The 17,762-nt window shown below is 41.9% G+C and overlaps 1 protein-coding gene across 4 annotated transcripts; it reads right to left on the minus strand.

Moving 5' to 3' along the window:
• Positions 1-801: 801 nt before the first annotated feature.
• LOC133018082 (epidermal growth factor receptor substrate 15-like 1) lies at positions 802-16,392 on the minus strand. Of its 4 annotated transcripts, XM_061084384.1 has the most exons (24): positions 16,354-16,392; positions 15,857-15,898; positions 15,654-15,743; positions 15,518-15,565; positions 15,338-15,433; positions 15,140-15,205; positions 14,913-15,038; positions 14,747-14,806; positions 14,396-14,662; positions 13,051-13,208; positions 12,317-12,482; positions 12,025-12,087; positions 11,017-11,102; positions 10,432-10,504; positions 10,156-10,317; positions 9,388-9,585; positions 8,328-8,492; positions 7,769-7,877; positions 7,192-7,331; positions 6,906-6,966; positions 5,475-5,560; positions 5,175-5,238; positions 2,982-2,998; positions 802-2,483 (listed from the first exon to the last, which is right to left on the minus strand). In XM_061084384.1, the coding sequence occupies exons 1-24, from the start codon at positions 16,378-16,380 to the stop codon at positions 2,337-2,339; spliced, it is 2,517 nt and encodes an 838-aa protein (XP_060940367.1). In that variant the 5' UTR covers positions 16,381-16,392; the 3' UTR covers positions 802-2,336. The 4 variants fall into 4 exon arrangements, with proteins under 4 accessions (XP_060940367.1, XP_060940368.1, XP_060940366.1 ...); XM_061084385.1 differs by lacking the exon at positions 2,982-2,998 and having other exon boundaries at positions 2,411-2,483; XM_061084383.1 differs by having other exon boundaries at positions 2,415-2,998.
• Positions 16,393-17,762: the final 1,370 nt, after the last annotated feature.

Genomic DNA, 17,762 nt, shown 5'->3' on the forward strand with positions numbered 1-17,762 from the left:
CGGACTTTTTCAAAATATGGCCACTTGATTTCCACTGTGATGCTATGCAGCTGCACGACAGAAAAAGGGCAGCCACTTGTGGGCTTAGCCTATAAATACAAACACTCCATCTCCATAATTACAGAGTGAGCCAGGAGCCGTCTGGACAGAGGGGAACAGCAAACCCTCATCAGGGAGCCCTTAGACTCCCTTTCTGATGGGTAGAAATTATAGTGGGACATCAAAGGGCCTTAATACTACAATTACACAGAGTCACTCGGCACTGCAGTTTCAAAGTATCCGGGTCTGTGCATAATACGTCTGCGTGGTGTCAGTATTTGTTTCCCCAGCATCAAAGAGTCTAGATTCGAGTGGATGTATCAAAACCAGACGGCATCTTTTTAAAAAGGTTCAAAATTTTCTTGTAGTATGTGGTTTTAGTGATTAATCAATTTAAACAACTTTAAACAGAACTTGATAGAAAGTGTTATAGAACGTGACTATAGATGTGTGGGTATAAAACTCTGCTGCAATTCAACACAAAAAGAGGAAGCACATACTTGGTCAAAAATATCCACGCTGGAAGATGCAAATGTGTCACTCTCATTTCCCTTTTCTTCTCACAATATCAATGCATAACTCAAATATGTCAACAAATAATATAAAATGATTTAAAAAAAGAAGCAGATTACCATTTAAAGCTAAAGTTGACACAATATATCTATATCTACCACTGATGCATAATTTAGATTACAAAATAAATGTATTACCATGTGTTTCTTTCTTTCTGTGACCGCTATTACAATACTAAACATATTCCAGTCATGTTAAAAATCACTTTTATTCAATTAAAAGCTAGTACACTTCTGAGCAACTCTAAGAATTGTTTTAATATATATAGATATATATATCATCATCACATACATACTGTGCAATATAATGTTAAAATGATATGTTGATAAATAAGGCAATGCCACCTTGTCCAGTAGGTGCTGGAATATACAGTGCCTACATTATGTGCCGAATAAACCTGATTAGTGTTTCATAATTACAAGGAAGCATTGTGAGGATATTTACACAAATGTCCTTCAGCTGGATCGTTAGATATTAACGCACAGAAAAGACACAGAGCTTAAAAATAACAAATCCAATGGTTGATTGGAGCAAAAAGCTAAAAACTTTCTAAAGAGCAGCCGTCACTGTGCATGAGTGGTGATGTGAAGGAGAAGAAGAAGGAGAAGGAGTAAAAAGAGGACAAATCTAGAATGTAACAGCACCAGCATAAACAACGTAGGTTTACACTTTGTCCATTTGATAGAGGCTTTTAGTTGTATGGGAGTGCAGGTTGTTTGGGCGTTACAACAAGGCAGCCAATGACAAACCAGCTGACATCAGGGGGGGGGGGGGGGCGGATCAACAGCGCTCCAGGTGAAACCGACTGAACTTGGATCAGAAGAAAGGAAGACCTCCATGATTATCTCTACCATCTTAATGACTCTAAACACAAGAAGTTAACTCACTGAAGCTTTGCTATAGGAATAAAATGCTCATTCGTTTCCCAAATCATCACAACTTCTACATTTACATGAATATTCCTTTTGAGGGTTCGATTATATTCAAATGTTTCTTCAATCCACAGACTCTAAGGCCATAAATATAAGATATGCATTCAGGATTGTAAGGAAACACTTGTATCATTTGAAATGAAAATCTAAATCATGCCATTGTCATGCCGATAACTAAAATCTAGTCCTATGAGATGGACTTGGAAATAAAACTATCAATATTTACAGTATATGAACATAACTCTCGCACAAACCCAACAGAGTTCTTAGCTTGTATGGTTTGACTTTCAATAGGACTTTTTAGGAGTAATCAAAGATTATATAAAACAGTTTATACAGTGCACTTTGCAAGTCCTTCATAGTCATTGATACATAACAGATTCATTGCTTTTGTACACAAATAAAATGGTAAAATATTCTTAAGATTGCTTCTTTTTTTTTTGCAACATACAGGCTTTTAGTTAAGGCAGGGTGATTAACCATGACGAGATATGGAGCTAGATTGAGGTTGTAGTGGAGAAGCCTCCTGGTTTAGGTTTCGTTAAATCGCTCTGGTCTTGCAGGATGAAGCCAGGCTTAAATCAAGTGGCTCCGTATCGTCCCTGATTATAGTTGCCATGTAGTTTGAGTCATTTGACGGTGGGGGAAACACTGGTGTCTTGCACAAATTGGTAACAGGGGCTGCTAGTCATGTCGGGCCAGCGTCGGTGCTGTTGTCATGCGCCAGAGGACGGAGGACTATAAGGCAACAGGAGGAGGAGTGGAAAGCTGTGGGGGGGGGGGCGTGCCTGGTCAGGCGCCGGGCATGTCGGCCCTGCTGAGGGCGATGGCGAGCTCCAGGTCCTGCTGCTCCTGGAGCCGGAGCCTCCTCAGCCGGTCCTGCTCCGCCCGCTCGCTCTCCTGCTTGGCCCATTCCAGCTGCTGGTTCTCACTTCCAAACTAGAGCAGGGAAACAAAATGTTAGATGTGGACAAAACACAGGAATGCAGGCTGACATGTCAACACAACACACAAACAAAAAAGAGACAAATCACTGGACGAAAGCCGATGTAGAAACAAAAGGTGGTTGCAAATTTGAAATCAGGCCTAATTTGGCAGAAAAGATAATGTCCACACAACACGGAAAGTATTTGAGATACGACGGTAAGCTGAGGAAAAAAAAATGCATAAATCAGGACTTTATAATTCACTGGGACGTCACAAAATAGCAAAGAAATCGGCACTAAAAGCTTAATTAAAAGGATTTCTACTCAAAAACTCGAGCTACAGCAGTGCCAAAAATCACTGGTCACATAAATATTCAGGAGCTGGATCGATGTGACTGTGGAAACATTGAAAATAATCGTGCTGATGAATCACCCAACGCAGATTCTGCTGTGCGGACAGGTTTTTTTTCACATGCAAAGGATTGACCACCACACCCTCGCACAGTCTTACCTTGACATGTTCGGATCCTGGCAGAAAAACAAAGATTACAATGCAGAGCTCGATGTCAAAAAAAAAAAAGAAACCACACAAATCCCTTTCACAACGGTCATGCTGGCAGGAGGGATAACATAAATTCATGTCACATCAAATGAAACAATCGGGACACAAAAAGAACTGCCATGCATCAACCTCCCACGTGAGAGGACGCTCAGCTGTTAGACTTTTTACACGAGAGCAAAGAAGCGGAAGGTGGAGGACAAAGAGGCAGATTTACTCTGTTGTGCTCTGCTTCCAGGCATTTCATGCTTTGACAGAAAATAAGCCTTTAGCTTGTTCTTCAACACTTGAAAAATGCTCCTCCAGTGCTGCCTGACCGGGCAAGTTCACAGACTCGCCTGCTAACAGTGTGTGAATCCTGACTTCCTGTCTGAGACGACGACGAGCATGCGAAGCCCCTCTACCAGAACCGTCCAAGTGGGTCATGCAAACACGTATTCTCACTTTCATTCGAAGCTCTGAGATGTTCTGTCAGTTGTTAGTCGACAGCCAGTAGAAAACATCAGTCCTGTGATTGCTTTCTAAAGTCACCATGTGAGGGAGAGTTTACAGAATGAGGCCCAGAGACAGAGCAGCCGACACCTGTGAGCCTGCAGCTCCAGAATCCAGAGAGTGAGATCGAAGGGTTCGGCAGCTCATGCAGACAAAAGGGACGTGATCCGACGGAAGGAACTGTAAGTGGACTAGACTTACAGAGTCAAAATGTGCAAAACCCACAGGGCAGTCTTTGGATGTTTTACTCGAGTCTGCCGAAGCATTAGAGTGTTTACTGTCGGCCGCGGAGCAAACACTCTGGAACGGCTCTGACGCACCCGAGCCGAGCACACCCACTGGAGAAGGAAGATATTTCAATAAATACCAAATCCATGTCATAAAAACATTGTTCGGAGGCCTGACTATATGGAGGACAACAACTGTTTGCCCTCTTGGGAAAATCACCTCACACTTCAGAGGCGTGGGTCGTATTCTGTTGCACAATTTTTTACAGGAAGCCTAGAGCTTGAAGCTCTGTAGTTACCCATGGGTGATGTCTGTTTAAAAAAGGTGTTAACCACATTTATTGAGTAAAGCTGACTGATGCATCGCAGCTTGAGAAGCAAAGTGCTGCTTTTTTGGAAAAGAGAATTGAAGAAGAGTGACCCACCCTCGTCTCCAGTTAGCGCTGAATACATTTCCTCTAATGATGTATTATTATCTGCCCAGGACAACACAAAAAGGCTGCATCAGCAAATTCACAGGGCTTCGATTTCTCTAATGAAATACTAATTTACTAGTTACACTGCTTCACAAATGCCTGAAAAATTGCTGCAACAGTTAATTCACACCGGTTTACTCGACCAGAACTGGTTGCACACTCGTTCCTGTGATGCAGAACCTTCAGAGCGGCCCACGTCTCGGAGTGTGGGCTTCTCACTTCCCCATCGTGAACGAAACACATCTCTGGTGCTGGCTCGCTATTTAGCAGCCGATACTCATCTCTACCACTCTCTGTGTGGTTAAGCAAAGGGGAACACCAACTTTCTCACGCTGTGGCTTCTGCTAAAAGAATAAGTGCAAGGTAACAGCGGAAGGGCATGTGTTGGGCATGTCCTGTCAGCATGTGTGTGACTTTGTACGAGATGAACAAGAGGGTAAACATGTCAGGAGGTTAAATAGCTGAGAAGAGGGTTTTTTTTTATAGCTTCTCAGTAAATTCACACAGCATGGAGCTACATAAACAAAAATAAAGTTATTAAACTGTCTTTATTACACATTACTTTTAGAAACCCATGCTAGGATCATATCCTCCCGCCACCAACTTTACTGTTCTAACTTCAGAAACTTGTCAGAAACTTTTCCTGCACCCTCACAGCTCAACAGGGAAGTGGATTTTTTTCCTCATACCATCAGGGCATAATAATCCCTGTCTTATGTGCAACATGTTGTTGCTGCTACATTTTTGTGACAAGTCAAGTAGAACAGGACGACCTACAGTTGTACCGACAACAACAGCGTGATAAATCATAAATGGCATCGAATTCAATTGGGTTAAACCAACAATACATGCTGGTTATGGACAACAATAAACCATTAATGTCAAGTTAAGCGGCAAGCACGGTCATGTTGAGGCAAGCAAACAAACACATGCATAAATTCAGCTCTTACCATAGGGAGGTGCAGGTCGGTTAGGCACACTTTTCTTTGATGGGAGCACGGGGTTGTCTGGTTTCTGTTCGCACACAAAAAAAATCCCTCACCTATCACACAACATGATGACGCCGACAGAAATGTCAGCCAAGATCTAAAGCCCCTGGCCTCATACCAGAGAGACTGTTTTCACAAACGTTATAAACTGGTTAAAAAAAATTAAGAAATAAATCAAGACTGGAGAAGAAGTAACAACATAGTTTTTCTACAGCTTCGGTGGAAAATGATGTTTTATGGTGCAACTGATTCATAACTCACCTTTGACATCTGACTAAAGTCAGCAAAACCACCTCCTTTGCCTCCAAAAGACTGGCTTCGGAAGGGGTCCACTTTCCCAAACACTTCTGTGACAAGAGTACATTGAGAAGCATTTGGAACATTTGAATACATTTATGGAAAGAACCAGAAACTATAATGAAGTTCAGTCCCCTGAACCACGCATTCAAAAGCATCTCTACATCTCGGGCCTATTCTGAGAAGGCCTGCGTACGATTTCCAGGGGAGGGAATGAGGCATGACTGTTTAATTTTCCATGACATTTTCGGGGAAAAAAACCTGGAACGCAGAGGTTTTGTTTAACCTGACGTATGTATCTGATCAACTAATTAGAGGCGTCAGTTGGCGCAGTGTTAACCAGAACTGTGCCCGGCTTGTTTTGAAGCTCGGTGGTATGCTGCTTAATGAAAAAAAAAAAGGCAAACTGTCGATCGTTACAGTGAAAAAACAAAACATTGTAATAGAATATGTTTGTTGTGCATGTGCAACCACAAGAGACCCCATTCATGTGAGCTACGCGGTGTTTTCCTTTACACACAGTCACTGGGCTCAGGTCTACAGATGCCTCTGTGTTCTTGTGGAGGTGTGTAAGCGCTGCAGAGCACTGGCCAGGACCGGCCACTAACTTAAAACAACTTCTACACTGAATGAGGCAGAGCGAGTCAATAGCAGCAGATATAAAGGCAGGACAGAAGCAGGAATGAACTGGTTAAAGGAGTGGCAGTGTATTCTAGTAGAGCAGGACCAGCAGTCACAGAGTTTCTGTTATGCTTGGATCCTGCGAGCCTCCTGTTTTTCCAGGGTAGGGGGGAGTATTTTTAGTTGGCCAGTAGTTAAATGCGTAGGTACTCAACTAAAAATAGCCCAAAACCACAGGAAAAAGTGAAGCCACAGTGAGTAAAAATTGTTTGCCCCTCATGCCCCCAAAAACATAATCTAAATCTCACACGTCACCCAGAAAAGCAAAGAAGGACTCTTTGAGATGGGTTTCACAACGGGGACGTTCTCTCACGTTCTGACCTCTGTTAATAGAGTCACATTGTGGGAAACCTGCGTGGAAAATCTGCACATATTTAGCACGGGGACGACGACGGCTTTCACTCTTTCTATTTGACCAAGTGCCACGGCAGGAAGTCAGCGTAAAGTACCTTCTACGGCAGCATAGCAGCTTCCTGATTACAATAATAGTAGTAAGAAATACTTCAAACAATAAACAAAGGAATCTTTGACAACCTGTTCCGTGTGAAAAGAAAAACAACAAATACAAAACGTCATAACAGACTAAATACTCATTTAAACAGGAAAATTAAGAGTTTTGGACTTGTCCCAGAACAACAGGGATAAACATGAACTCAGAAGAATCAGAGTTAATCATCCTCTGCGAACCGACTTCCAATGTGTGCAGCAAAGTACCTGAGTTGTTTGGCTTGGGGCTGTTTGATGTGAAGCGATCACCGCCGCTGAAGGCACTTGGCTGGGAAAAACAAGCAAAGCACAAGTTCAGTGAGTGAGCTATTCAATAGATCTTTTGTGAATATCCATACGAAACGACCACATCTACATAACCGCGTACACACACAATGGTGAAAACACGTCAGGGCTTGTTTCCACAGTATCAGCACCACAGCAAGTCATTAAATGTAGAAAGGAAAACAGCATTTCAGAGTTTGATCGCTGAAAAACAGGAGGCGTCTGATACCTTGGCTGGCAGTGAGGGTTTTCTTCCGAAGGGTTCTGAGGATGCGAACAAGTCTGACTTATCCGTCCTCTTAAAGAAATCTTCAGATGAGGTGCCTTTAAAGGGATCGCTCTCCTTAAAAGGGTCTGCTCCAAAGGGATCTGGAAAAAGAAAGTCATCTTCAGCATCTTACAAAAAATGATAACCTCCGCCGATTAAGGAGATTGTGTTTCTTTTCCATAGATCATGATAAAGAAAATCAGGCATGTTTAGGGACATAGGAATGTGAAATTTGGTGCAGATTCAAATAAAAATCCAGATCTACAGAGATAAATTGTGGTTTCATGAGGGGACTGTTAGCCCTTGGTGGATGTACGCGCTCTACTGAGTGCCATTCAACATACTGTATTAATATAGTATATTATTTATATTCTTTCACCGCATGAACAACAAAGATATCATATAAACATCAACAATGAGGTGCCTATTCCGGTGGTAAAAGGAAAAGCTTGAGTCACGTGTTTAGCAGAGCATACATCTTCATCCCTACAGATATATAGAAGCAAATGATAGAGAGATTGAAGAATGTGTTGGAGACCTTTGAAGAGATCGGACTTAAAGGGGTCTTCTGTCTGGAAGGGGTCGGCTGGGGCCTCCTTAACACCGCTGGTGTTGAACTTGGCGATCTTCGACTTGAAAGAATCATCCTGGTGCATGAAAACAGAAACACAACCACGAGTTCAGAGAGAGAGAGAGAGAGAGAGACAACAATGAAAGAAAGTGCGCACACTAACTCAAAAGAAAGACAACAAACACAGAATATCTAATCTGTAGTTGTAAGGAATGACTTATAGCCCCATTCAGCAAAAATACCTTTAAATTACAGGAACTAAAAAGTTTGATGAGTGCTGTCCAACTATGAAAACAAGCTTTCAAGAGAGTATTTGTTTTTGAACTCTGGCATCTGAATCGCACTGAACAGGTAAAGTACGGGTAAGAGTGGCAAAAAAGAAAAAGGGTAATTGTGAAGATTGAAATGTTCCCCACTTTCTCCAGTCTGTCTGGGTTTTTGACAGCAAGCCACTAAAACCAGTCCGGTTTTTCAAGTGGAAAGGTCTAGACGAAAAGAATATACACAGGTTTCATCGTCTCCTCACCGTGCTCCTGAATCCTCCGTTCTCCTTCTCGGCAAAACCTTCACTTAAGTCCGGCAGGTTGCTGAAGTTCCCTCCGTTGATGTCGCTCAAAGCGCCGTTGTACTGCTCAATGGTCTTGGTCATCTCCTTCTGGTTTTCCTGGATCATTGACAACTTGCTGCGAGCCTGAGAACATGTAAAAAATATGCGATTCCATTTAGTATAGTTCACGTATTTGATTTCCCAGCTGGCAGAAGTTAGTAAACTGATTTGATTCCACATTTTCAAATATAAAAATATTTTTAAAGCAAAGTAGAAAAGTAGAAATCAGTATTCCAAGAGTAGAAATCAGGCTTCTGCTGGTTAGTGGTTAGTAGCTGAGTTGATGAAAAAAGTAACCTTAACCAATAGAGCATTTTTCAGAGATGAATTTCAGAAAAAGTCCAGAAAATTGGGTCTGAACATTTGCTGGAGTTAGTCTTTTATATGAAAAACGCAGCAGTAGATTGTTTAGGTCAGAGAATACAACAGGAAAATGCCTGGGTAGGTCATGTAGGAAGCAGGACACTTTGTGTTGATCCTGTATAGAAATGCGGTGAATTCTCATTTTCCTGCTGTATTTTCACATGGGCTCACTCTGACAAAAGGGCTGTCGTGAAAAACCCCAGAAATGTCGCTCGGACATTTGTGTTCTCACTTGCAGCCCAACCGAAAAATGTCCTGGGCTCAGTGCATGTCTGGAAGCAACTTCCAACAGTTTCATTTCAGTGTGCTTCAAAGCATGAATCATAAGCAGGACAATGATCGGAGAAATGAAAGTAGAACTTATGTTTCCAAAAGTGAACTTGCGGCATTCCCGACACGATTTCCAGTTAAATAAAACATGTTGCAGATAGCATATGAAATATAAAAACCTTTCTGCCTCCAGTCCTGCATTATGACTGAGTATCCAGAGCTAATATTTGTGTGAACAACTAAACCTATCTAACTTTACAATCTTATCTTTATGCTACAAAACAGTGAGTTAATCAGTTACTTGAACAATCGTTGTGTAACCTGTTGTCTCCACATCTGCACTGACCTGGTTGATCTCTTCCTGGGTGGTTTTGAGCGACTTGATGATGCTGTCCAGCTGGACCTGACCAGAGAGCAGGCTCTGCTCCAGCTGGACCTCCTCCTCGTGCAGCCGGCCCAGGTCTGCCTTGGTGCGGCTCATTTCATCCTCCCTGCTCTGGACGTCGCTCTCCTGAGAGCGGATCTGGCTCTGCAGGGACGATATCTGATACGTGCATGCAGAACCAAAGAGGGAAGCTTTAAATACTTAGACTTGTTTTGATTGAATTTGAGTTTGATTCGTTAATTAAGTTTTGCTTGTTTGGACAAATTAAAGCAGAAGCATTTAGTATTACTGAAGCTTGCTCTCAAGAGCAGGAAAAAACCTTGGTACAGTAAGATGATGATGATGATCATTATACCTACTTGTAAATTACACTCTTAGACTAAATCAATCAATTAGAATGGAATGCTTCATGAATTAACATATTTATAAAGTTACAAAAGAGATTACACGCCACACTTACACTGCAGAACACTCAGTGACTGTTTAAAAATAAAAAACGTATCCTCGACTGACCTCAGTGCTTGACTGAGCGTGACAGTGCGTTCATGTGGTGTAAAAATAATCATAATGATTGCACATTAATATCCCTAACCTGACTCCAAATACCCCACAGTCTTATTAGTAAAGACATTTGAACACAATAAGATCAGGACTGTGTATGATCATATCACCAGAAGCAGACTATTTAATAAAACAGAATTTTGTTATGTATTTTAATAAGTCTCTGACCATTTGAGACTCCTCCTGGCACTTGATCTTGACGTCGTTGAGCATCCCTTCCAGCTTGGAGCGCTGCTGGTCCATCTCCTCCAGACGCTCCTGGGAATCCTGCTTTTGGGAATCCAGGTCCTGCAGGCTGCTGCCTTCTCTGTCCAAGTCATTCTGCATATTCTGAGGAACACACACAGACCAGGAGTTTTAGAAACCAAGCACTGAGATCAACTGCGACTCATGAAATACAAAGTCACTGATGTTTGACTATAGAATACCTCTAGTTAGCCTTACCTGAACGTCACTGTTTTGCTGCCTGATGGAATCCTCCTTTTCCCTGATCTCCTGCTCCAGGATGAATTTCTCTCTGTCGGTGAAGCACGTAGGAGGAGAGCGAGGGAATCAAGTAAGAAATTCTGTTATCAACAAAGCCAACTCTGACATTATAATGTGAAATGCCATTTCAAACTTGAAATCACAAAAGATGAGGTATCTGTTGCAACCATCTGATCAGTATTCTTTTATTTCTTTATTTCCATGGACTATTCATGCATAAAGCACTAACATATATCAGAATATTTAGTATATAACTGTATGCATTTGAAATATAAATCTCTATTTAGTCAAACTGAAACTTTCAAGTTATGTTTTTAGCCTTACAAAGTATCAGTAAAGCTTCATGGTGATATTGTTTTCTTTTCAGAGTCTCTCTAGGAATAAGAAACAAAAACACTTGGTTAAATAAACTAAAACTAATGTTTTAAAAGAGCTTTGATCCTGAGCCTCAACATCACCTCACTGCAACCTTTCCTCCTTTTTCTCAGAGGAAATGAAACAAAACTATCCTTTCCTCCTTATGCTCAGGGTGCAGGGGCTCACCTCTGCAGCTGAGTTATTTCCTGACCGAGGTCATCCAGCTCTCTGATGCCTGTCAGCTCGGCCGACCCTGTGGAGCTGTTGCTGTCCTGAGGCCAGAGACATTGAGGAAGATGAGAAAGAGAAAATGAAGGCAGGGTAAGAGGGTTCACTGTAGGATGTGAGGGTGATGGTAGGGGGAGAACAGAGACACAGAGAGGGGCAAACAGCAGCTCGGACAGGGAAATGAATAAATGGATGCGATTAAGATTTTAGCAGAAATGTTCTCATGTGAAAAAGGGGGGGAAAGGGGGGGAGAAGGAGAGCAAAGGGGAGAAGGAGAGGTATGCAGGAGGGAAGAGGAGCTCCCCACTGATCAGTCTAACAAAACAAAAGACAGGAAGGAAATACAAACACCTCGCACAGCTAGGGAGGGAGCCAGAGATTCAGACAATAGAAAAAGAGAAGTGCACATAGGACAATGCAGAGGAATGTAACTCCACAGTGACATCGGTCTTATCCATCAGTGTTCAACATCAGGCTTATAACAAATTAATGAGTTTCAATTAAAAAAAAACTCAGTGAGAGCACTTGTGAAAGACTTAAAAAAGTATATGTTATTCTAGTCCTTTGAATTCTATCAGACTTAATTGTATTTTTGCTCTATTCTTAACTTCAATTTCTTAATTATAAACACACTACTTGTTATATTGGATTTGGTAAGCACATCATGATGGACATATGTTGACATTGGGTGCAGTGGTGGGTCATTGCGGGTGAAGCTCCAGCAGGTGGCAGTATAAGCCATAAACACAGCTAAAGTTCTAACTAAATTCACAAAAACAACAAAATATGTTGATAAAAGCGAACAACACCTAAGACGTTCTGTGCTTCCTTCTGTTGGGAACGTAACTTGGAAAACTGATGTATAATAAAAAAGGAACAAGGTGTTTACACCCAGTGCTTCAGACAGAGATGGAGAATATGACAGTACAAGAGCGCCACCTTGTGACACAAAGCTAAACTACTCACTCTGCGCATACTGGCAAGTGCAGCAGGTTCAGGCCTCACAGAGGACAGAAGGCCCCCATAGCTCTGTTCGGTTGGATAGAGAAGAGGTCATACACAGAAAAAGCATATAAGCAGGGTTGCAGAGCAAAGGCTAAAAGGCCACAGAGCAAAATGCTGCAGTTGCAGAGAAACATAGATTCCTAATGCACAGAATCAGATGACAGTGACAATATTTGCTTTGGAAATGAGACAGAATTTGAATAAACAGAGAAACATAAAGACGAAGCAGGAGTGAGCTGAAGTCCAGACTCACGGGAACCGTTGCTGCTGTTCCGGTCCTTTCTGAGGGGGGAATCATGTCTGGGGTGAGACTGGAGGGGGGGTCGACACCTTTAGTGACCTTCTGCTGAATCAGGTACATGGCCAGAGAGAACTGCTCATGGCTCAGCTTTCCTGTCCGTTTAGTGTCGGCCAATCCCCTGCAGACAGAAGAGTAAGCTTTACTCAGAAAACTCAGGTACTAGACACTTTGAAAGATAATAATAATATCGAAGAAGGATTAACCACTTCTACTGACGCACTTAAGCGGCGCTTCAAAGTTTTCATCTTATGTTGCACAGAGAAAATGTAATGATTCAAACTGTCCAAAAGATGGTGCTATGGTACTGAGCCTGATTGAGCTTGCAGCACATGTGAATGAGTCATTGAGCCCTTCTCAAGTACCCAGGTATGACAGCATGCGTATGATTGGATCATTTTATCTTGACAATGAAAAGGCCATTTAGATAATAAATGTAGTTTTTCTAGGCAGGACAACAAAATGTGGGATTTTAGTTTTGATTTTATGACAAGTGGACAGCGTTAGTCTGTTCACATTTGGCATTAAAATGTGTCTCCTGTCAGCACTTGTGATTGGATCGCACCTCCCCACTCTATATGCAAATAATCCCACAAGTCAAGGTCAAATTTTGATAGGTTCTATCCAGTGTGTGTTTGTGTTGGTGCAGGCTAGAGAGAAACAGAGAGAGATTTAGGATGTGGTCTCACCATATCTGCGCCAACATCGTCTGGGAAAGACTGGACTGCATAAAGATCTCTATCACCTCGCCGCCAGTGACCAGGCCGTCACCGTCTGAGTCTGTTTGATTGAAAATGTCTTTATATCGCTCCCTGTCAGCCACCGGTACCACCCAGTTCACCGCCGGCTAGAACAAGAAAATAACAACATTTATGTGATTTCAAAAACATCTACAACAAAATCCTGGGACTTTCAATGTTACTGGACATAATCTAAACAGGGCTGTTGAAAAATCAGATTGCAAGGAAATCCAATGTTGTTTTAGGAAGGAAATGAAAATAATTTACTATGAATCCTCCCTATGATGAAAATGCAATGCCTTGCTCAACAGCCGGATGATTTGACACACACGTTCACACCCATACTGGAAATGTGATCACCGTCACTAAATAAACTAATCAGATTGACAGTGAGTAAACAAGAAAGATTCACAGTATAAATTACATAAGGATCCTTACAAAATATGGCATTTAGTTTTTGGTATTTGAGAGAATTTACCACCTTAGTGAGGTTAAAAATAGCTTTAAAAGAACATTTTAAATGACATCCATTGAGAAAAATTGTCACGAAAGCCACGTCAGGTAATTGTGGAAAGACTGTGAGCAGAGAAAGTCATTGCCCTTCACTCTCAGGGAAACCTGTTCCTCCGAGCCGCGGGTGAAAGATCACTTCACAATGCTTGGAGCAATGTGGTGAAACAAGTCCAGCCATTAGCAATAGAAGAGCATCAATACATTATAGGTTGGTTTCTTTGAGATGCCAGGTCCTGCCCTTCTGACTCTTCTTTGATGAGGAACCGGATGTGTTTATTTAACATTTTCACTTTGTATTTCTACTTAGAGAACCCTCTATATATAGAAACAGACATCCTCATACATACATGGGATTTTCCTGGATTACAGGTCACTGCATTTAGATAGATATATGAAGGATGTATTATTTTTCTAAAACAATCAATCCAATCAGTAAGGAATCTGTACCAATGACATCAGACAGATTATAAAAGACACCAATTATTTTAACTAGTAAGGAAGGAGAGAGAGAGAGAGAGAGAGAGAGAGGGAGGGAGAGAGCGAGAGCGTGAGTGCGCACTATTAATACTTATGAACCATGTTATAAATTGTTTTGACAAAATAAGGTAGAGTGCTTCGATTCATAAATAACTACATTAGAGTTATGGAGTTTATCATCACAATGAACATTAGTCTCATTACTTTATATGATAATTCAGACTGTTTCTATATTCGGGTGTATTGTCATTTCTTCCTAACAGCTCCCCAGGACAAGCCCAAGTGAGGAGGCGAGGTGACAGACCTGCGTGCTGGATTTGAAGGAGTGTTTTGGAGAGAGGCTGACAGCACTGACGCTGAGGGGAGTAGAGCTGATCAGAGGAGAAGTGCTTCGCAAGGAGTCTTTGAAAAGGCCGTGGCCGGATGGAAACCCCGACAGACCGGGCAGCACAGCCACGGCACCGGGCATTGCACCGGCAGACTTCTTCCTTTTGGAAGGGGGGATGAGGGAAGTGGGTAGGCTCGTTGGGAGGGGCTCCATCTCCATGGATCGGTACACCAGATGCATGGCCTAAACAACAGGGGAAATCAGTTAATTTATGTGATTAAATGTTACATTTTCTTGTGATATAAAGTATTTTTTCGATTAGCTTACCACTGTGAACTCATCTTTGTCCAAAAGCCCATCTTTATCGACATCACTTAGGTCCCAAATCTATGGAAACATTAACGAAATGCAAGATATACACATGATTTAGCTGCTTTGAATTATTAATTATTAATTATTAGTGGGTATAATCACTCTTAAAGGGTCATGTCACCTTTCCTAACACGTCCATAGGTAGCTTGGAGTTTATCAGAACGGGCCTGACTTTCTCCCCGGAGAGAAGACCCTTCACAGGACCCAGACTCTCAAAAATACCCTCAAACTTCCCTTTTTCATCAGGCTGGGAGAGAAAAGAAAAAAAATCAAGATCAGATGACGAGCTTCACTTTCTTATATCTTCAATAATGTTTGTTTTATTATTATTAAATACTATCAACTCACCCTTATTGCCCACTGCGAGTCAGGCGCTGTCGTGGGAATACTTAACAACGGGCTGCTGCTGTCCTTCTGTGAAAGATAGAGTGAGAATAAGGTAATTTCCCAGACAAACACAGGAACAAATGCAGGAAGCTCCAGGAATGGTAAGTTCCCCAGCTGCCATTTGTCTCTCTGTCACACACACTCCATTTCAACACTTACAAATTTCGGTGCAGCCAGGATTTGGTTGAGGTTGTTGAGGCTGATGTCATTTCCTCCCTGTGCTGAGGCCACCAGTCTCAGAGCGATGAAGAAACCCTAAAGAAAAGAGGAAGAGAGGGTGTTAAACGCACATGTCAGCATCAGCAATCACTGCAAATGTACAGAGAAATTCAGTGTCACCCTTTTATCCAGAAATCCTTTCCGTTCCGAATCTGCCAAATCCCAAACCTAAGGGAAATAATAACAACACAATCTAGAAGCCATAGATTAGGTATACACTGTGTGTGTCTCATGTGTTCATGTGTTTGAAACCCACCTTCCCCAATGTGCTGTCCGACAGCCCGGACTTCTTAAGGAACTGCGCAGAGTCTCCAGCTGATATTCTGCCTGTGTTCCCAGGATCCAGCTACACACAAGAGTCAAGACACACACAAGCATGAAGTGGACACATGGAGACACAACTTGTGTTTGTTACAGGGACAGAACTGAGTGACCAGTAGCAGCTAGTGGACGTCTCACCTGTCTGTAGTAGTGTTCATAGGCTGGGTTTCCACCCGAGAGCTGCAGAGGGCAGATGGGAGAGACAAACACAACAACATGAAGCTGACTCACAACCAGAGAGTAGACAAACTGGAGCTGGTAGTTCACACTCTTTGACAAAGAAGAAGATAAACAAAGCTAATGCTAGCTAGCTGCTCATTGGCTTTGGTTCCACTTTAACGATACATAACGAACAGGTGCCTCTCTAGATGTTAGCTTCCCTGTGCTAACAGATGTAGCTTCCCCTCTTCCATGGAGGAAACCCACAGTAACTTTGTTATCTTCACTTCACTTCAACGAGCCAACCAACTCGTTCCCCCCCACAGCTAAACGTCCCTGATACGGGTCCCCAGCTGGGGGTTCACCGCGGTCTGTCCAGCAGCGGACAGGGGACATCACAGAGACACTGTCCCCGTCCCTGGAAGGTGAGCAGCTTCTCATTTAACAGGCTTTTAGGGACATAGTTCGCTTCTTACCTGACTGAGCGTCATGAGCGCCGCCATATTTCCTGGTGTCTCGGGAGCGCGCATACGCCCCTTAAGCGAGGAGACGCGGGGGCGAGCGGAGGGAGAGGGCGGAGAGGTTCCGGGAGGAAACCGTCTGAGTCACAACACCTGCGGCACTGACCTGGATTAACCGGGCCTAACCGGGACTAACCGGGCCGAACCGGGACAGGAGCTCGGACGAAGTTAACAAGAAAGCCAAAACAGAGCCAACAAAAATATTAACAGTATCAGGGAAAATATGTTTTAATGGGATTTACTTGGAAGAGCTGCAATCCTCCCAAAGCATGGTGTACTTTTTGAGCGACAGCTGTGATTCAGTTGCTATTAAACTTGAATATCATAATTTTATTTAATTTGTTCATTAAATACTAGACCGTGTCATCCATAAAATGCCTTCATTATTCTTTATCATCTCCAAAAAGCTCAACCTGAGGAATAACAAATGTATTTATTATGACCACCAGCATATAATCCACATGTATTCATCGAATCAAACCATCTCAGTTTCAGAGATTCCACTGTTCAAATACAGTATATGCTGTATCTTTTTTTTGTTTTGTATTTAATTTTTTGTTTTTTATTTTATTTATCTCCTGCGCAGAAGTGAGCTGCGCAGGATTAATTTAATTTAATTTAATTTGGTTGTATTTTGTATTTTTTACAATGTGTTCTCTTTGCCCACAAAAATATGTAATCCTATGATATAACGATAGTTTAATTATTAACTTGTAATTGGTCCATACATCATTCATTTGCAGCAGTATGTGTTTTCAAAAATACCACATGCCCTAATAACCTGATCATTAAATCTTTAAATCTCATTCATTACAACAATCAGTCTGACGTTTATTCTAACTTCTGTAAGAGCAAGGAAGTATAAAATAAATATAATTGAAATTATATATACAATTGAAACAGAATATATACAGTGGAATGCATTGCACATTAGCCATGGAATTCCACAGATAGGAGTGAGTATTAAATGGATAATAGTCACCCCTTTAAATTGTAATTATGTGTGTTTACAGACAGTTGTTAATTCAACACAAAAACGTCACCCTCTTTTACAGCAACAAATAACTGGAAGTCAATAAAGTCAAAAATTATTTTTGAGACTAATGTATTTGACGTGTACTGTGACATTTTGGTTTGGTCCATTGACACAGTAGATGCAGGGTATATGACCCACACTGCAGCCGGCCACCAGGGGGCATTCAAGAAGCTTCTCTTTAGGGGAACAGTCATACAGTCCATCCTTATACACAATCTATGCTCTCGACCACCAAAGACATAAATCGGATTACCCACCCAGCAGTGTTAGCAGCAGGTCCTCAAATCCAGTTTTTTGGATATTCACACCACTCTAGTTCGAGTACATT

The sequence above is a fragment of the Limanda limanda genome, chromosome 13, assembly GCF_963576545.1.
Source record: "Limanda limanda chromosome 13, fLimLim1.1, whole genome shotgun sequence".
Classification (NCBI taxonomy): domain Eukaryota; kingdom Metazoa; phylum Chordata; class Actinopteri; order Pleuronectiformes; family Pleuronectidae; genus Limanda; species Limanda limanda.